The 21673-nt window shown below is 31.1% G+C and overlaps 3 protein-coding genes and 1 long non-coding RNA gene across 4 annotated transcripts; 1 reads left to right on the forward strand and 3 right to left on the reverse strand.

The window, feature by feature from the left end:
• Positions 1-1627: 1627 nt before the first annotated feature.
• On the forward strand, positions 1628-2834 carry LOC8260385 (zinc finger protein GIS3). The gene has a single exon (XM_002526954.4). It carries the CDS (start codon positions 1985-1987, stop codon positions 2726-2728), a length of 744 nt encoding a protein of 247 aa, XP_002527000.2. The 5' UTR covers positions 1628-1984; the 3' UTR covers positions 2729-2834.
• Positions 2835-5540: 2706 nt separating this feature from the next.
• On the reverse strand, positions 5541-6182 carry LOC125369923. The gene is made up of 2 exons (XR_007215626.1): positions 6109-6182; positions 5541-5890 (listed from the first exon to the last, which is right to left on the reverse strand). It is a non-coding gene; the product is annotated as an uncharacterized LOC125369923 (long non-coding RNA).
• A 7989-nt stretch (positions 6183-14171) lies between these two features.
• On the reverse strand, positions 14172-18382 carry LOC8260384 (cysteine--tRNA ligase 2, cytoplasmic-like). Its single transcript, XM_048373240.1, is given in 8 exon segments — positions 14172-14654; positions 14769-14892; positions 15011-15244; positions 15749-15878; positions 16040-16317; positions 16397-16563; positions 16632-17743; positions 18132-18382. Coding segments are annotated over 6 exon segments (1026 nt in total). The 5' UTR covers positions 16726-17743; positions 18132-18382; the 3' UTR covers positions 14172-14654; position 14769.
• Positions 18383-20014: 1632 nt separating this feature from the next.
• LOC8260382 lies at positions 20015-20934 on the reverse strand. Its single transcript, XM_002526951.4, has one exon. It carries the CDS (start codon positions 20749-20751, stop codon positions 20239-20241), a length of 513 nt encoding a protein of 170 aa, XP_002526997.1. The 5' UTR covers positions 20752-20934; the 3' UTR covers positions 20015-20238.
• Between the last annotated feature and the right edge of the window lie 739 nt (positions 20935-21673).

The raw sequence follows: 21673 nt of genomic DNA on the forward strand, positions 1-21673 counted from the left end.
AAGTTTTTGTTCAGATAAACTGATTGTACTTCAAACCATTAATATTTACTATTGGGTATAAATTCTTGTTACCAACTATAGGTCCATGATATTAATATAAAAAATAAAAAGAAATTATTTGAAAAAACAATTTTCACTCTCTATAAATTATTTGAAAAAACAATTTTCAACACAACTCCTGCTTTTTGTCATTTTCTTTTATATATTAATTTTAAAGAAAAAGAGTTCACTATAATTTAAGTAAAAAAAAGAAAAGAAAAGACTTGCTCTGAAATTTATTAAGGACCGAACCAAGATCTGGTGGTGGCTATCTACATAACTACCATTGTGTTTGTATATAAATGACTTTTATGGAAGCAACATGTCCTCCTGCAAAATGGAATTTTCTATTGTAATAAGGACAGCAACTTAATAATATATATATATATATATATATATATATATATATATATATATTTCTTTCTGTGCATCTTCAAATTCAATTTTGATTAAGTTGTGAGAGGTAAGTGCTGTAGGGCAATGTTTGGGCAATTCTTTTAGCAGGTCGAGTCAGCAAGCAGAGACATGGGCTTCACGGCGTTCATTGGGGCTCGTTCCACTATAACATTCATCTAGATATAAAATTCTAAAATTACAATAGTACCCTGTGTTTTGAACCTTTCTTTTTTCCTTTTTTGGGAAACAATAAAATAATTAGTCATGTGCAAATTAATTATGTTTAAATAATTGAAACAATTAAATTTCTTTGTTGTGGACAAAGACTGGCATAAGCATTATAGTAGAATGGTACGTGTCACGTACGAAGTGGGTAAAGACTATCAGGGACCTGTCCATTATAGTATTAGAGTGATAGTTGGTAGTATATATTAATTTCTACTATCAGTACAAATTTGTTAACTTCTAATTGGCCATCTTAACTATACTTTTCATCATCAGTGAAGTGAATGCAAGTGGCCCAGATCATCAACAACAGCTTTTTTCTTTGTATAATTTATTCTTGTAAGGGGGTTTCCAACCTAATTGCAATTAGTCATCAGGGTTTCTAACCTAATTGTAATTAGTGATCTCTTTCTCTCTCCTCCTATGTATGATAAAACTTGGTGCAAAAGAATCCTCCAAGAAACTTCTTTTATGTGTGTGCATGCATGGCCAATCAGTCTTTGCTCTTGTTGGAGAAAAGCAGGGGTTCAGTGAAGAAAATATATGCAACAAATGGGTCCACTAGAGATCAATCAATCAGTAATGGGAGATGACCTAGTCTTTCAATTCAAAAGGCTCAAATCAAATGAGATTTGATGCTAACCCAACTAAACTCATCAAAGTTCAATGAATTTTTAGACTTAAAACAGTGAATGTACATCAATAATTTTAATATGTAGAACCCAACAAAAAAAAAAACTGTATTATTCATCCTCATTATCACAAGCATAACATTCTTAATCTCTCATTGACACCTAACAGACAAAATAAGACAAAGATTAACATATATATTAATAATATAAAGTAATCTCTATGAGGATTACTATATAATATAGTAATAAAGAAAGGGCAGTGTTGCTAATATACACATAAGGAAAATAAACTACAAGTTTTTTGAAAGAAAAGAGCGAAGAAATAGAAAGAAAGAGAGACAAGTGCAATCCTTTGGGTCCCCGAGTGTTCTTGGGTCGTGTTCCCAAATACCATCACACACTTTCTTTCTCCTTGGGATGTCCGCAACCATTTCTCTCTCTCCCTCTCTCTCTTTCTACTGTATCCCATTTTTTTGAAACCTTTTTAAAAAAATTTATTATTATTATTTTTATCGTTAATCTCTGTGTGTATATATATATACCCCACTCATGCAACATCTTCACTTATACTGCTCATTTCACCGTTCTTTCTCCTACTCTTTCTTTCTTTCTCTCTTCAACCAAAAAAATAAAAAAGAAGTCTCTTTATTTTGTGACTTGCTTTCTTGGTCTGTCTATCTATAACTAGTAACATGGAAGAGCTAGACTATCAAACTAAACCTAACTCCACAACCACACGCTTAAAACTCTTTGGCTTCAGCGTCTCAGATGATGATCAAGATCAGCTTCTTACACCTATAGACTCATCCATCAAATCCTCTTCTTCTACTTCTCCGGAGGCAGCTTCGACTGACAGTAACAGAAAATATGAGTGCCAATACTGCTGTAGAGAATTCGCTAATTCACAAGCTCTTGGTGGCCACCAGAACGCTCACAAGAAAGAAAGACAGCAGCTTAAACGTGCCCAAATGCAAGCTACTCGAAACGCTGCTGCTGCTGCTGCCGCCGTTTCTTTTGGTAGAAACCCTATGATCTCTGCCTTTGCTCCTCCTCCTCATCTCTTGGCTCCGCCTGGCCCCGTTGTGCTCCCTGCCGCTGCCTCTTCTTGGGTTTACTTGCCCAGGCCCGCACCCCCTTTTCATGTTACTCATGGTTGTGTTTTTCCCACTGGTCCCGCTGGCGGTGGCGCTAGTGGTGTTGCTGGTGGGTTTGGTGGTAAAGGTGTAGGCGGATTGCCGTATAGCGGTGGTGCAGTTGGGGACATGGGATTTTCAAATGGGCCGCAACAAGCCCAAAGTAGAGTTCATAATGGACGGCCAGATGGGCTTCATGGGCCAACGTCGTTGAGCAGGTTTTCCAAAGGCGATGGTGGGCCTAGTTTTGATGAAGCACTGGGCTTGGATTTGCATCTTAGTCTTGCTCCGGCTGCTCCGTGACTCGCTCTCGGGTCAGACTTGGATATTTTTCGAGTCCGATCTTTTTGTACATTTTTTCACATTTTATTTATTTATTTATTAATGGAAGTGATGATTTATTTCCCTAGCTCAGGAATTTCTTTACTGACTTTTTAGCAATTTTCCTAATTATTAGTAAATAGATTATATCATATTTTTACATATATATGATTCAAAACAAGAGGGTCTAGCAATTATTATTATTGTTTTCTTGCTGCTGTCAAGCACTAGCTACCCTTTATTTTTATTTATTATTTTTGTTTTTGAAAAAGACAGCTTCCTTTAAGTTAATGTTGACAATGTATTGTATCCTATCGGAGATAAGAAAGGGGAAAAAAAATAAAAAAATGGAAAAAGAAAATTATAGGAGAGCCTAATTTTGGATTGAATGTATATGAAAATTACAAGTAAATTGTAAAATACTTTGTTAATGGAATGATATCCTTTTATATTTTGGGTAACATGACAAGTTATATTTAAAATCATGGCTTAGTTGTATAAAAATCTTGAATTTTGTGTTCGTTATTAAATTTAATTTGCATTAATTGTTAAATTTTTAATTTATGTATCATATTGATTTTAACTTTAATTTTTAGTACAATTAAAAGCCTGATTTATTGATGCACAGTGAATTTTAACAATAATAAAAAAGATTGATTTAATATTAAAATTATTAGAGTTATTGGCTGATTCTATTACTAAAATACTATTATTTAAGTATATAATTTTTTTAATTTCAAAATTTTATTAATTTTATGTACTTAAATAATAATCTTTTAGTAATAGGAGCAATGATTTAGTCTCTTTTTTGTACTCATCATAGTAGACATAATATCAATAAATTCAGTTGATAATTTTATTGAAAGCTAAAATTATAATAAATAATAAAATATAATTCATAAATTAAAATTTTAAAAATACATACTGAATTTGATAAAAAGTGGGGAGTATATGATATTTTAACAATTAAATCTAAAATTAATTATTCAAATATTATTATGTGATAAATAAATATTTACTATTTATCATTTAAATTTAGATTTTTAATATAAACCATTTTAATTAGAATTTAAGAATAAAAATAATAAAATATAATAGGTGAACAAGAATCTGAATCTTCTGCTAATAATATAATTTAGGGCAATATTTGGTTCAACTTATCAATGCAGCTAATAGTTGGCAGCTGATGCTGATAAATTATATCATAAACCCTAAATTAAATCATATGGTATAATTCTATTAGCGGTTGTTGTTAATATATTAAATTACTATTCAATATATAATTATCGCTAAATATATTTTAATTTATTATATTATATTTAATGATACAAATTAATAAAATTATTATATCAAAAATTTTATGGTTAATTTTTTTTAACTCGATTGTGTTTATTATTAAAAATATTTATAAAAGTTATTTTAAAAATAAAATTAAAATTAAAATTCTGCTAATAAAAATCTAATTTTAAATAATATAATTTTAAAAATTATAATTATTTAACTATTAAAAATTATAATTATTTATTTTAAAATATAAAAATTTAATTATATAATATCAATTTAAAGTAATTTATTGTTAATAAATTTTAATAGTATCCAAATAAATAAATCAAATCAAATCAGCTATCAGCTGATAAGAAAAAGTTTTAAAATAGAGCTGATACAATCAGCAGTTAATTGGAACTAAATTAGCTATCAACTGTTATTTCTTAAATTTTTGTAAAAAGCTTTAATATAGTTGTTCAATAAAAACAACTATCAGCTCCGTCAAACTTATTTATTATCGTAAATGTAACATTAAAATTAAATGGTGCAAATTGCACAAGTGTGATTGTGCTTAACAAATTTTTTGATAAAACCCTATTTTAACATCCTATGTAGATTTTGGATCAACCTTTTTAACTCATTGGTTAGAAATACTTTTCGATAGAGAGATTATATATTTGAATGACATTCATTGCTTATGTTCCAAAATTTCCGGGTCAGATAATATTTAGCCAGATAATATATTTATGTTCCAATACATAAATAATGGTGATAATGAAAGAAAAAAAAAATACATACATTTAGCCAGATAATATGTATATATTTTAATTTAGTTAAATTCTCAAATTAAAATTTCCTCCCTCATTCATGACATAGAAAAAAAAGAAAAAGAAATTGAAAATATCGATTGATAACAGGTTGGGTTGTGGCATGTTAGCTAAGTGTAGCTAAATTAGTGAGAAAGAAGAACCCTTCAACTTCAACTTTATTTCTTTTCATTTTACATATATATCACTATTTCAAAAGAAACAAAATAGTTACTTTCAACTCATAAGAAATAGAAAATCTTTTAATTAATGTTATTAATTTTAATCATTATTTTTAGAAATATATCTTATTAAACTCTATATAATGTATAAAATATGAAAATTAATTTGTATATGATAATTAATTAATGAAATATATTTTTTAACAATTAAAAGAAAAAAAGTAAATTATAATCTAAAAATAACAAGAAAAACGAATTATCTTTTAGGGACAGAAATTATATATGTTCATTTATCAAATTTACTTCTTTGTAAGTTCATCAATCAGCTTTGCTTCTTTTCAAACTATAAACAAGTCTTCTAACTAATATTACCAAGCTAATGAAGAAAGTTATTTAGAAGAAACTAATAATAATAATAATAAGAAAGGAAAAGAAGATATTGTCGACATAAGATCTACTTAAGTATGATTAAAGGTAAGGAGTGATTAATTTGCATGGACATCATAATAGGAGTGGCTTTTTGTTTCCACTAAATCAAGCTAACCAAAATCAATAATAAGCTTTCTCTAATCTCAAGGCTTATTTGATTTAACTTTAATTTCCTAATATATATCTATGCCCTATACATTACATCTCCAAAAGAAATATAGATTATGTATGAAGAAGACAAAAAGAAAACCTAATAACATCAATAGAATCAGAACTGAAACTTCATTCTTTCTTCTTCTTCCTTTTTTTCTTTTTACTAAAAAAAAAATTGTTAATTTTGTTTCCTTAAGAAAGGTAAAGAAAAAAAAAAAAATGATTGCAGAAACTCCCGTCTCCAAAACTCCAACCATCCCTTTGATAGTTTGTTGGGTGCCTTCTTCTCAACCTCGCTCTCTCTTTGTCTGTTAATAGGGTAGGGCAGTGATATATATTATGCAATTTGTGGGACCAATCACATGTATAATAATTCTCTTTCCAACATCACTCTTAATCACTTAACATGATTAGAGGATCTCCACTTCTTTTAGGTCAAACAATATTAAGCAAGGCAACAGTGGCTTCTCAGTAAAACATATATAACGGCAATAGGCCAGAAGCTTGTTGGTATGACAAAGCTTACCTGTAAATGCAACAACTAAGACACAGATATTGCAGGCCAGTTGAGCACCTAACTCCATGCAACCCCTTTTCTGCATAGTTTGATTGTGTATAATCTTTTAAATGTCAAACAATATATATATATATATATATATATATATATATATATATATAATATAAGGCGGGGTGCTTTAGTACATTTTACAGCTTATATATTAGGTAAATATTTAATGGGTATTATTTATTTTCCTTCCTTTTTTCTTTTTTTTGTTTTGCTTCGTGATCCTGTTGGATTTCAATTTTGATGATAATATAGTGGTGCGTTGAGCACTTGAGTTTTTTCTTTCTTTCTTTATTACTTTAGACCTTTTTACATGAATGAAGGTGCATCACACAAGTTCACAATTCTCAGTGGCTATTGAGGCAGAACCAAAGAAAATCAAACCCATTTCCTACAACTTTTGCATGTACCAATCGTTGAGGCAGAACTGCGAAAATCAATCAATCTAATTGTTCACTCAACTTTGTCTAATATAATAGATGGGATTGGACACCAAATAAATATTCTTTTACTTCAGCGATATTATGCTTTTGAAGGGACATTGACATGCACTTCCATTTAAATTCCATTTTTCTAAACTTGGTCACTAGTGGAAGTCACATTCCATTAATGAGTTTAAGCAGCCTAGGTGTTAACATATAGCTTAAAACAAAAACTATCATTTCATTCGTTTATCACCATCTTCTGATCTGCTCTTCATTGCTTAGTCACCATAATCCAATCAAAATCTATTAATATTTTTGTGGCTAAATTACTCTTATTATCCTTTAATTTGAAGACTAGTATTACCAAATCTCTAAATTTCACGTCTAATTGAATTGCAAAAATATGATAATATTTTTCATAAATTATTATTATAATCCATTGAATTTATATTTTACCCGACCATATCTTAAGGTACATAATTCTACGGCAACAAAAAAAAGAAGAAAAAATTATCTAAAACTTCATTTCAATACTTTTTATTTTGACATCACAAAACTTCCTACTATAATTATTCATTATACGCAATGACAGAATAATTATTCATTATAAGCAATGACAGAATATTGACGTAACAGCTCATATGTCAATTTTTTTGAAGAAAATCTATATTATGTCAACTACATGTTTTGCCGCCATCGTTGTTGTCTTCCTTATTAAATATCCCTTCTTTTATTTTTCTATTTCTATCTTTTCTGGATACGCTCTAGTATGGGTTTTTGAAATCTATTTCTCCACGTAAGATATGGGTTCTTGAAATTGATTCTTGTTTTTGGTGGAGATTGATTTTATAGGTTTTTTGATTTTAGATGATGTTCTGTGATGGAAATGGGTTGTTCTTCAATGGAGATGAGTTATTTTTATCTTTACAAATGAGTTTCTATGGCTTGTTGGTTCTCTTTGTGCTTCTACCATACCTAATACGCAGCTCAACTTGTGGCAGTGATATTGGATGTTTGGTGACTACGGTAAGAGAGTAATGGTTATACATGGGTTTCGGTTGATTTTAGATTAAATCTTTTGGAAAAAGGATAGAAAAAAATGAAGGAGAAGAAAATAAGAGATGGAGAAAAAGTGAAAAGAAAGAGAATAAGTATTATTGATACATCATATTTAAATGATATAAATTTTTTAATAAAAAAACTGACAAACGGATTGCTATATCAATTTTTCATTAATGTATATAACGGATAATCACATAGAGAGTTTTATGATACTAATATTAAAATTTTAAAAAAAAATTATTACAAATTAAAGTTTAAAGACTTTAGTGATAGTAGACAATAACAATAATTTAATATTTATACGTCAATAGGTGGATTACACCTTTCAATTATTACATATTTATTTCCTACAGTTTTATATATATTCTCTTCAAAAATTATTTGAATTATTAAATTCTTAAATATGTTAAGTACAACAAGTAAATGTATCATGTTTATAAATAAATAAATAAACATCAAGGAATTTCAAGTTATAATATTTCGAAGAAAAAGTGATCTCAATCTTAATGCCAAACAAGCACTAATTTTATTATTGAAGAAAGACGTATGCGGGGACCACAAAAGAAATTATAAGTACTTAATATGGGTAGTGTTTATTCTGATTGCCTTATCTTTTCCAAATTATTAGAGCTTGAAGGGAAAACTTGCAAGATAATCAATCACAATTTGCTGAATTAGAGAATTGGCAATTTTTTACAATTCCATATACAAGTGATACCCAGATTGGCTATGCAAAGTACATCCATTTGTGTTGTCAGAAAATGACTTCAAAACACTTGGGTGGATTGGTAAATCACAACCAAGTAACTCTCTCACTTTTCAATTTATTGTTATTACTAGTATTATTTAAGTTCGTCTTTAATATACACATACAATCTAAAAAGTATAATGCATATTTAGGCATTTAAATTTTAATTATTTTAATATTTAATTTAATAAAAATTTAAATTTTATTTTTATAATTTTTTAATATTTTTAATTTTTAATTTAATTTAACAGACACTTAAATTCTATTTTTAATAATACTTCATATATTAAAAAATATTTAAATATTATAATAATTACAAATTAAAAATATCTATCAGTTGTGTGAAAAGTCATCAAATGCTTCACAAACTGTCCCATATATTTCTAATTGAATTTTCTTAAATGTCCCTATTTGTTTAAACATGTTTCTATGGTCACTATAAATTCTTTTTTAATAGTATAGCAACATTTCCTCTTCTTTTTTCTTTTCTCATACTTTTAATAAAAAATCGTTATGACCCATTCATTCAAAATTTCATTTTGATTGTTTGAATTAAATTGATTTCTCCAGTAGAAATTTAAGAACTTCAATCCATATTTGAACTAGGATTTGTTAATTTTTATCTAAACCTAACTAGAGATGACACATTTTAAGATAAGAAAAATGATAAAAGATTACTTTGTAATTGATTGATTTATTTATAATTTAGCTAAAATTATGAGTCTAATATTAAAAGTACCACCCAACACTGGAAGAGTACAGATTCATATTTAAAAATAGATTATAATATCTAGTGAGTTTAATAAAATTTCGTATCATAAAATTTACTTTAAAATCTTTTAATACATTTATGCTCTTTTTTATTAACTTGTTGTGCATATGTTGTTTGATATGATAAAATACTAAATAAAATCTTAATATTACCGGTGGCTTTGATGGAAAGTGGCCTAAGAGAAGAGAGTTTAAAAATTGGCCTTGCCTTGTGTAAGGAGCGGTCTATTATAGATTGGTCTTTGACAAGGAATTGAATAATGGTTACGACTCGATCCCTCTTTAGCTTACTGTTTTCTTTAATAAGCAAAGATTGAATTATAATTTCACATGATTATCACTAGTGAGTGATTACTGTTAAATTCCTCTTGAACATATATGTATTTATTATATAATTTTGGGATTCTGATGAAATAATTAAATATAAACTTGCAAGCATGCTTAATCATAGTTATTTGTTTTTTTATAATATTATTGTATGGGGTTAGTACTAATAATATACTATAAACATGCTCTTCTAGATTCTTACATACATACATTCATACATCTTTGTAGGCACTCAATGTACATGAACAGCGACACATCTAAATCCCATAATAATGGACCCTTTTTAAGGAAGTGGAAGCTCCCTGCGACAAAGAATAGATTCCATACCTAATTAAATAGCTCTTCTCCAAATTCTTTTCCTCTCTTTTCTTTTTCTTTTTTCCCTTCTTTCCTTACCTTTTTGAACATTTTGTGACAATGGGATTTCGGTGTTAGAATAAAAGAAAAATGGGTGCCAAAAGGACCCTCAGAATGGACCAGAATCAAAAGAAAAACTGGTGCTGCATGGTCCCTATAGAAGTGAGTTTGGTAGGTTTCCCCTGACAATTTTGTAGCTTCTTTTTTCTTTCGTGAAATTGATTGATCGGTAACTATCATGGAGCTTTAGTAAGTATGCATTCCTAACAAAAGTGCACGCCATCAATGGCTTGCCCCTTTGTTAAGTTCCAATGTTACCATGTACTGCTGCTGCTGCTGCTGCTCCCCTTGTCAAATTATTTCTTTCAAACACATGGGGCTACTGATTCCTACAACTGCCACTATCTGCATTTAGTTTCTATTTACTTTCAATCAACAAGTATTAGCTGGAAAGGAATAATTTTAGTAGTTAATAAGGTATCCTCAACATTAAATACATTCTACACATGCTAACTCTAAAGTTATCATTATCTCTGATAAATGTTTGATTGATCGGTTTAATTAACTATCATATTAAAATCTTTATAAATGTAAATTTAACTGAATCGAATAAACTAGTTTGTTAATAATACATGCAAACTATATTTAATAAATGGCCAAAACAGAAAATTTTAATTTATTATACAAAATTAACTTTATAAAATTAAAATTTTATAATTATAAATATATAAAGAAATTGTGATTAGTACTTTTATAATTTATAAAATTAAATTAAATTTTTTATCAGTACTTTTAAGAATTTTATTCATTTCTAACTCATACTATTTTACAATCCAAAAATCAAAGACATGTGGAATCATGAGTCGTAGTAATAATATTCTGAAATTGTGACTCATAGGAAAGGATGAAAATTCAAAAAACATCTTTAAAGCAAATAGATTCCATGAGCACTAGCAGTTGGCATGAGCTTGAAATTTGCCGCTTGATCAAATAAATCTGTGTGTACACAGGATTCTGTGATCTCAAAATTAGACTGGAAGTTATATATATAGACTATGATAGATAATCATTTTTCTTTAATAGAACCACCAAAGTCCAAAACTGAAACAAAAGATGTGACAAAAAGCCATAACTTTAAAGCCGTAACCATAGCAAAGGTCAGAAAATCCCTAGAAGAAGGCCTCAATTTCTACGAGCAATAGTGGGACCTAAGGCATATTTACTAAGCAAAAAAATGACTTGCTCCTAATTTTGGGTGTACAAATTCAAAAAGAAATGATGGCAAATTTGCATCATTCTGCTGATCCATGGCTATTCACTTGATGCTTTTTTCCAAGATGGCTAACTCCTATTCTTAAACTCTTGATACGATTACATTGACTTGAGTTTAACTCAATTCAGTACAAATATCTCATCATTTTTCCAACTTGAGGATCAAATTATGTTTTATGAAAAAGTATTAGGCTTACCCATCATTATATTTTTTGGTATAATTTAGAGCGTGTCAGATATAATTTTTGTAAATGTAAATATAATTGTATATTCAAAATTCGAATTCAAAATTTTAATTAAGCTAAAAGAGATATTTACTATTTTATCTACACGCTCTTAGGTGTCTACCCATTATTATCAACCATGAATATATTAGATTTGATGTAATCAGAGTTAAGTTTATTATACCTAAATCTGTTTAATCTATAAAATTTAAAAACTCTTCGAATTTGAATTTCTTTCCATTAAATGTTTGTAAGATTGAACAAATTTTACAACAATAATAGTTTTGTTATTTCTTTTTCCTTTAGAGGAACATAAGAATATCATAAACTAAAGCCTAGAATTTAGGATTTTTCATTCTCATAACTCATGAATAATGTTAGAGAAAAACCTCACTGTTAAAAAAGGAAATATCACTCATAGAGACTACTAGTCTCGCTAGTTCATGGAATATTAAGTTTTTTTATTCTTTTTGGTATTTTCAGTTATTTTTCTAAAAATGAAAAGAAATTAAATTTTCTTCTATTACTATTTATAAGAGTTATAACGAAACCGTAATTTTGGTTTTACTATTTCTTTTTCTTCAGAGAAACATGCTAATATGACTAATTTCGATAGTCCATGGACCACGTTTTCTGTTGTTTTTGGCGACTATGTGAACAAAATCAAATCAAAATACAGAGACAACTTTCCCACCTCTCCAAGTACCAAAATGTAGTGGAAGGAGCCCCCAAACGTCAGGAAAGGAAAGAAGAAAATTGTATGATTATTACACCTATCATTATTACTCTTGAAACAGAAGAGTTTCAGGCTCAACATTTGACTTGGAGCATACAAAGTAATGCATGAGCTGGTTCCAAGTTTAGCTGCTATTGGTTTCTTTCTCTTTTATAAATTTGCCCCACAGAAACTAAACTCAAGCCTAGAATCTGAAACCCTATGGCAATGCTGTTTTGTTTTAGCTCTGTACATCAAAGTCCAACTTGTTCTCAAAGCTTTTGATATTATTATCTTTATCAATCTTTTGAATAAACCCATGTTACTTTTTTAATCAAGATGCTTATTATTGTTATTATTATTCTAAAGGCTTATCTTGAATAAAAGGAAAAGCAAAAGCAGACACATGCAATGAAATCTTTTTTTACTACTCATTTAGATGCTTTTGAACAAGCAGCTAAACTAAAAACTAGCAATCAATCCCACATTGATGTTCACATGCAACTATAAGGTCATGTTAACATAAAGAAAAATGCAAATTTGATGCTAAAGGAAGAAGCTGTACATCCAAACCTATGCCCCTATGTTATATAGCTTATAGTTATAGGCGACCCTGTAAATTAGTTAGGCTGTCTTTTTCTTGCATTGAAATAGTATGGGACCAGACATGGCGATTCAGAAGTAAACTTACTCTGCTAGCAAGATGTGGAAAATAATGGATATAACAGGATATATGGATACTAGTCCGAGAAAATAAAAGGCAAAGAGAAAACAACCCATCAGAAAATTGTACTATGTTTCTATTACACATTAGCTTTGTCTTGTGCCATGTTTCTATCACTTTTAAGACACTTCATAGAACCTGTATGCAAATTAGCAAAGACTATTTTGCAAGGACAGACCCCCACGCTTTCTCCTTTTAAAGAAATGTACAAGTCCCTACATGGGGCATTTTCAATGTGTAGTAAAGGCATGTACGCCATTTTTTTGCTTGTAAATTATAGGATAGGACAAGGACAAGTCATTTTATTATCAGAGGAAACAAGAAGCACAGGACTTTAACCCAAAAATATGTGTTTTAATGGTCCTGCTCAGGTTAGGGACAATTGTTTGTGGTCCTCTGTACTCTAATCTGAATCCTTTGTCGACAGCTACACTGGTGTAATGCCTTTCGCAAAAATGAACATTATATTTGCTATGTTTCTTCTCATGAGATATATAGCTCAGTACTAGTCGGGACCTCTCTCCACTGATTCAACCTATATATTGTTTCCCATAGTGTTAGTGTAAGGTTGCATAAATGCAAGAAACATTTTCTTTATTAGGATCCTGATACTATTATTTTCCAGAACCTGTTTTTCAAAAAATAAATTTTAAGTCTTGAAAACTGTTTTTCCAAGGAAGTAGGTAATTTAATTATCTTGGAAGTGCTGTTAGCAAATGTACTTTTGAAGAAATTTTTCAGATCTTTTGAGGTTTGGAAACTACTTTTGAAGAAAACCAGGTAAATAGATTTTTTCTTTTCTTAAAAAACAGGTTTCATAAAGAATTTAAATCTATTAAATCAAAAAATAAAATCTTAAACCTTATTTTAGCACTTAACAGCAATCCTAAACAGTTCCAGAATACTCTTTCCAAAAGGGAATCGAATAAAAATAATTTATAAAAAAGAATCTATTACAATCCAAAAATAATTCTAAGAATCTGTTATTGTAAATGCCTAGCAGCAGTCCTGTAAGCCTAAAAGTAAAATCACAGGGCAGGTAATGGAATTTTGTCAACTAGAAGCAGGAAGGACTCAGCCTAATTTGAGCAGCATTTAAAACAGAGAGTTTGTCTGGAAGGCAATTTTTCGCGGCTGGTCTAACTCACATCCATTGTGATTTTTGTGTTACTATTGTCCATCAGCATTTCGACCTGTTCACTTGCTTGAAAATGGAGATAATATACAATTCGTGAACTGGTAGGCATTAGCCAACACCTAAATCGTTTACAACTTTTGGGTATGAAATCAACTCAGGTTTGGTCTCGGTTATAAGAAAGCAGCATAGTATTGGATAAGCAAGCAGAACTCTGAGTGAAGGAAATAAGACAAAACAAATTGAACTCTATGAGATAACACGAGTACCAACCCATAGATTCCTGGATTTCATGGGAAAAACAAAATTGCAAATTTATGATGAATTCTATATCGTGTCCTGTAAGAAGGCCATTACAAGTAAAAGCCCCTCAATGTTACAACAATGAACAGCGTTAGGTTAGAATCAATATTAGTTTTCTTGATTTGATTTTGTGTAATCCGGTTTTTGGGCCTCTACAACTTGCAACTAAGAGCTGGAACCAAACATCAACTTGCTATTGCTGGTGGTGGATTTGGCTCTTTTACAACAGATACGGCCTCCGGGTCTTGTTCAACAGAACACATGGTCTCCAAACTGTTTCCTTGCCCACATCCATTAGCAATTGCCTTCAGCAGCCAAATCATCCCTCACCTTGTCACTTCTTGAAAATTCCTTATTTTTCTTAGCTTGAGTTCTTTCCTCAATACTACGGAGCACATCATTTTCTGTTACTCCAGCCCTTTTAATTGCCTTGTCTTTTAACTACTGCAAAATCCGTCCAACCAAAAGTAAATTATTGCAGGTAATTTTCAGTCAAGAAAATATAAGATCCATATTTTAAATTAATTATAGAAAATTTGGCAAAATGGGAAACCTCACCTCACCAAAAGTGCCAGGAGTCACCAAATATAAGTCCTAAGATATTCAATACCAGTTTTACTTCTTTCTTTATTTCAGTAAGAGATTGAATCAATGATAATTGTTGTTGCTTTTGCAGTTTCTTCTGCAAAGGTCGAGGAAACAAAATGTTATTCCTAACTTACACATGAAAGGTTGCACACAATGCGTACTTAGAAAAGGATATTCAATCTTAAAACAGATCCTTAACATGCCAATCACACCTTCAGCATGCTTATGGAACTTTTAATGAACTTCAAGGCATCTTGGAAAGCACCAGTCAATATATGTGAAGTGCTCAAATCATGTGACATTTTTGTTTCAAACTCATCACGATGTGTATTGATGCATTTTTTGGCATCAGCAGTAATTCCAAACACCTTGCTATTCTGTCCTGCACCCTCCTTCAAACTTCCATCTTCAAACAATGATAAAGCATCCTCGCAATCTTGCAATGTCTATAGTTACAACAACAAAAGAAATTCCCAGCAGAATAAGTATCAGAGGTGTCAAAGTTTCGCGCAAGCATCGATGTTTCATCTTGCACTTTTATTCAAATGTGAAAACTAACTCACAGTATCAAGGGAGGGAAACAAAGCAGAAATATCCAAGTAATGTATTACATATTTATCACTGACAAAACGGATGGAAGAAGCCCAATATTCTGTACAATTTGGCCCAAGAGCAAAAGGTCCAAAACTAGCTTAACAAAGACAATAGCTTATTCAACCAGGCAGAACCCCTATAAGTTGGAAAGGATGGAAGGTACGAAATTAGAAGTTTCTAGGAGAAAAGGTGAGCCGATAAGCAAAAATTTGAAGCAGTGGATGACTCATTACACAACAGATTTAAGTTTGTCCTATTTATCCATGTCTTTAATGCATTTACAAATTCAACCCCATTCCATGGATTGTCAAACACTCAAATAAAAAACTTGGGAGAACAAGAATAAGCTTTTAAACCTGAAAAATGTAAAAGATTGAGTCTGATGCACTTTCCAGCAGCAAAACAGTGTAACTGAGGGGAGAACGGTAGTGTGCGCTCATTAGAAATTGTCTCACAGCCAATGGATGGTATCATTCAGTAACCTACAACAATTAGAGAGGTTATCTATAGGGCATGGACTTGTGGAGACAGCATTCCTTTCAGTTAATAATAAAAATTAGATAAGAGAGATAAAAATAATAAAAAAATATATATATATATAAGAACTAAAAGAGGAATGACACCAACTAGATCACATTCTTATCTCACTGATTGTGAAATAGTTACCCGGGGACTTTGACATTTTCTCGTTGTTATTGGTAACATGCCCATTATGCATCCAATAACTCACATTGCTTTCTTGGCATGTAGCAATGCTTCGAGTCATCTCATTTTCATAATGTGGAAAAATTAGATCACTTCCACCACCATGGATATCAAACTTGAAGGTTAGACACTGTACGCTCATTGCACCGCACTCTATATGCCACCCCGGTCTTCCAGGAACCCATGGGCTTTCCCAGCTTGGCTCGCCTGGTTTAGCAGCCTGCAAAAATGAGTGAAAGATTGGCATCACATAGCGTTAACAAAATCATTGAATTGATATAATTTTCTGAGGGCTTTACCTTCCATAGTGCAAAGTCTGCAGGATTCTGTTTTCTGGAATCAGGATTACGTTCACCAGCTCTATGGTTTTCCAGTTTCTGACCAGACAACTGACCGTAATTTGGGAATTCATCAACAGAAAAGAAGACATCCCCTTCAGAGGCGTACGCAAACCATTGTTGATATTCTGCAGAAAAAATCATTGTCCACTATACTAGAAAAAAGAAAAAAAGAGAGAGCGAGAAGATAAATCACCTGAAGACAACTGAAGCTCCTTAACAGGCAAAGGATTTACTTCTCTTGAACATTTTAGCAACACTTGACATGTAAGTGCAGCGCAGTTGAACATCAGCAAAATTAATAAGAAATAAATAAACACAAATATAAAATGCAATGTTCTTAAACTATTCACACCAATTATTTATTTATTTACTGATAAAACAAATAGCAGACTACAAAATTTTTAAATTGTCTCCCCAGTCTGTGTTAAACTAGTTCTGATGTTTCCAATATGCATTAATTCAATCACCAAGGACCAATATAGATAACTCACAATACAGCGCCAAGCACAAGCTACCTGCTGCAGCTTCGCAATAACTTTGCATGTTTATTAGTAATAAATTACCATTATATATTGGAGAGACAGAGATTGTACTTGAAACAATATCTACAGTTGTCAATTAAAATCAAAGTGCGCCGGACTTGTAAGCCCTCCTTCTCTTCCATAACACACTGACAACCTCTGAGACTCCATATTCGTGTTTTTTAACAATAACCAACCTGTGTGATCCTATTCTTGATCTGTTCTATGTGATCGGTCACATGTGGCTGATGCGTAGGATGAAGGCACTGCAGACAATCCATGTCAACAAGATATTCCTCGCAAAATCTGCTACTTAAAGAAAATGGATCCTCATCACTCTCATTTGCTCGCTTAATTATGTGCAAAACAATTCAATCCATCATCCTTCTAAATTCACAAATTTCCTTAATTTGCATTCATTTTCATATTCTATGCAGCATATGTCAACCACATTGCCATGTATTATCAATAAAATTCTATTTATCAATATGTTATACAATAAAAAAAATACACATAATCAAAACAAAGAAATAACTATATAAAAAAAAAGAAGGTTGAATTGCATAAAAGATAGATAGGGACATGAAAAGGACATCAAAAATAACGGCGGCGCGTGCATGACCGATGTGGCTCGGAGCCTAGGCAGTGACACCACAGACGTACATGCCGACTTTTCGGGGGACACGTGGCTTGAAGACTTCCAATGTCTACTTATTCTACTGTATACTTTAAATTCCACCATCTTCGCCATTCTGACAATTGCAGCTCACCAGGTTTTGTCAATCTGCAACTGAAACTCTAATAACTATATAACGCAAAGCAGTGAACTTGATGAGAAAACAATTGACGGCTCACCGGTGTATGGTATGGTGGTGAGACGTAAGAGGCCTTAATAAGAGAGGCTAAAGGAATAATAACCATTCTTGAGGTGGATTTTATTTGGACAGTAGCAGAATTTCAGAACAATAAATAAATAATAAAACATAGTCTTGGATAAAGCAATCTGGATTAACTGAGAGAAGAAGTACATACATTGCTACATTAAAAGAAAAAAAAAAAATTGTTGGAAACAAACATAAGTCAATGCTAGAAATTACAAAATAAACATAGATTTCTTCTGTTTCTTTCAGTGCATCAAAATGCGGATTTGAGTTTCAACAACCAAAACTTACTTGAGAAAGAGCCACCGCAGCCACAAAGGGAGGAGCTATTGTAGGCGACAGAAATGGCGGTGCACTTAAACGTTACGGCAGGGCCGGTGTCCAAACGACGATAATGGAAACTATAAAAATCTACGACACGGCCATATAGCGACGCAGTGCTGTCACACAAAGGTCGGTCGATGATGATTCATGTCTCGGTGGAATTAGGAAAAATTATATTATAAATTCGGTTTTCCAGGAAAGATAACCAAGTGAAATAAGAGAAATGGTCATTTTGGCCCCTCAACTTGTGTGAATGGGTCAAATAAGCCTATTTCTAAGGTTTTCAACAGATAGGCCTACAACTTGCATATACTGGGTCATTTAAACCCAAAATTGGGATGACCAAAGCGCGTGCCTCATACATGACTTTAAAAAGCAGTAACTTGATTAAATTAATAAGGAATTATTTTTCTCTTTCTTACTCTCTTTGTTCCATATTTCCTTTTATTCACATGTTTTCTTCATTTGCTTCTTCTTTTTAATAGATCGGTATTGACTAAAATGACTATTGATTCAATTTAAAATAATAAATCGAGTTCACCAATCTATAGTGATTTTAGCAAAAAAGACTAATTGTTGTTTTTATTGAGATTTTGAGATGACAAAAATTTATTGGTTTGAATTTATGAATTTTGTTTAGGAGGTTTTGATGAACAATTTGACAGCAGCAACAACAATAAATGGACTTAATGGTGATGGTATACGAGGTTAATTGCTTCAATAAACTAAATGAATTTATTGGTGAGGATAGATGAGCTAACAGCAACAGTGAAGGTGAATCGATTTAATGATGATAATAGATTGATTTTTGATAATGATACCATGTGAATTTAGTTTTGATAGAGTTAGCGGATGATATTTGGCTTTAGGTTGATTGTGTTGCAATATGACATTTTTGAAACATAAGAAAGTATTGCATACGGGTTTTGGTTTTGTTAATAGAAAATAGCCATGTGCTTATTGAAACCGATAATGGAAGCCATGATCGTTAAATTGCCAAAAACAAAGGCATGCAATTATATTAGGAAAATCTGAAAATCTAAACGCTAGAATTAATTATAGTGACGAAGATGTTTGTATTTGTTGAATGCAACAGTGGGTGGAAAGCTTTCCTTGTCTGATTTTCTACTATTTCTATTTAATGAGTGTGGCGGTGAGGGGGTGTAATGGTGATTTGCAGAGCTAGTGTTTAAATAGGTTGCTTGCAAGTTGCAGGAATTACGATGTCGGAATAGCGATAAGATAAAGGAGTGAAATATGGTTACTGTGGCGGAACATAAAATTCTTTTTATAATAAAAATTAACACAATTGAGTCTTAGGTTATTTTAATTAATTTAAAGAGGAGTCTGTAATACACCCGCATTCTGGACTTTTAGATTGAAATCAATTTGGTATGAAAAATAGAAAATTTTGGACTTATTTGTTCATGAAAAAATTAAAATCTGATCTATTTGACCTCTTAACATAAGTAACATCTTGGATTTTGATTAACAAATAAATTTTTTTTTAATGTTTTATTGTTTCATTTTATTCTTTAATTGTTTATATTTCATGAACTTCTCAAAAAAAAAAATTCTAATTCATGATGTAATTTCTCAGAAAATAGAGGTTTTTTCTTTTTTATATTTAGCCCAGTTGGGCCTTTTATTATTGTTCAATATATGGGCTAAATGTGCACTCTTTGTACATTAGGCCCAGCTCCTTTTGAATGAAAACTTTTTCCTTTTGTTCTCTCCCCTAAAGAAAAAGAATTTTTATGTGTTGGATTGGACTTTTAACCCAATACAGATTTTTATAGGAATTTTAATCAAATGTTCTAAAAGAAAATGACAAAATAAAACAGCAGATGTTAGGGGGAAAAGTCACTTTCTTGGGATCCACATACAACAAATGAAAAGAAAAAAATTCTCAAAAAAAAAAAAAAAGAATAAAAGAATTTTCCACATATTTGAAAAATATCATGTGGAAAAATCAGAATAAGTGAAACAATAATCGAGCAAAAAAAATTTAAGAACATTTAAAGAAACACCACCAGCCCAGCCAGCAAATGTCGAATAGATTATAACCGGCCAGCTAAATAGATTCCTGCCTTTGCATTCTCATCTCTTGGTAGAATCTCTCAATGAACCTTTCGGCCTTCTGATCAACTGACTCTTCTTCATCCCACAAATCCAACGGCTGCAAATAATCCCCTGCATGAATAATAGCAGATGCTGATGGTACTACTGTTTCCAATGGCAATGCCACTTCTCCTCCTTTGAGACCACCCGAGCATCTACACATGAAAAACATGGAGTATATACTGTCTTTGTAACTTCCATATTTCTTGAACTGCATCTTTTTGCGGCAATGAAAGAGAAGAGGAGGAGTGCTCGAAGGAGAGAACTCATAGTCGTGAAGAAACCCATAGTTATTACGATTACGGTACTCGTCCAGCAGCAAGAACTTGGACCGTTTAAGCTTTCTTGATTTCTTGAGAAAGAGTATGAGCTTGGGTATAACCGGTTTCCTCATTTTAGAAACAAAGATGGACATTCTGAGCATATTTGAGACCTTACGGAAAATGGGTACTTTCTGTTTGAGCATTCTTTGTGGCGGTTGATGCTCGGGATTGGGTGAAAGTAGTACAATCTTTTAGTTGCAGAAAGGGATTTCAATGGCTGAATAATCATGGCAGTGGTAGTATTAAGGGGGGGAGCTTTTTAAGGAAGAGGAAAAGGCGAATGAAGCAGAGAAAGGTGAGATTAGTGGTGGGGAGCCAAGCTGTAAAAAGGGGTGTGGTCGGTTGTGCTTTGGACTTATTATATAAGTGAATAACCAAGTAGCCGTTGGACCCTCTGGTCTTCAAGTTTGAATTAAGGGAAATTCTTACCTATTGACCAGTTTAATTAATTAAATTAACTTCCTGTTAGAAGCAGATCAGAAAAATAATTTTTAACTCATGGAAGGTTCATATATATAATACTGATTTAAATTTTATTAATCATTATTTTTAAGTTGCTCTCGCTAATCTATATTTTACAAAAATAAAATAAAAGGTATTACTGATTTGAGGGTAAAATATAACGTGGTATTATCTAATTAAATATTTATAAAATAAAATAAAAATTGGTCAAAATGATTAAGCAACGCTATGATTAAGATTGACTTAAAAACATAGAAATGATTCGGACCTTATTTGATTATTTTTCAAAACTAAAAATATTAGTAATTTTTGTTTTATTTTAAAGACAGTTAATGCCAATGCCATTTATGCTTTGTTTGTCTGTTTCCTTTCTTAAATTAATAATCTGTTGCAGAAGTAATTGCCTAAAACAAAAGGTTATTATCTTGTAATTTGTCAGAACTCTAAAATATTATGAAGATAGATTAATATTAATTATGCCTTTGGTCTAAATCTCATTCATTTTCGTTATCAATTAATAATTTTCACTATTTTGTTTTGAATTTATAATTATTTTTTCACTTTGAGCTAAATTTCTTCATAGCAATAAAATGAGTGTAAAGT

This window comes from Ricinus communis, chromosome 4 (genome assembly GCF_019578655.1).
Source record: "Ricinus communis isolate WT05 ecotype wild-type chromosome 4, ASM1957865v1, whole genome shotgun sequence".
In the NCBI taxonomy this organism is placed as follows: domain Eukaryota; kingdom Viridiplantae; phylum Streptophyta; class Magnoliopsida; order Malpighiales; family Euphorbiaceae; genus Ricinus; species Ricinus communis.

What these genes read in the sequence shown, in the direction of transcription:
- LOC8260382 (XM_002526951.4), bottom strand. Translation starts at nt 20,751, where the DNA reads ATGCTCAAACAGAAAGTACCCATTTTCCGTAAGGTCTCAAATATGCTC.
- LOC8260385 (XM_002526954.4), top strand. Translation starts at nt 1,985, where the DNA reads ATGGAAGAGCTAGACTATCAAACTAAACCTAACTCCACAACCACACGC.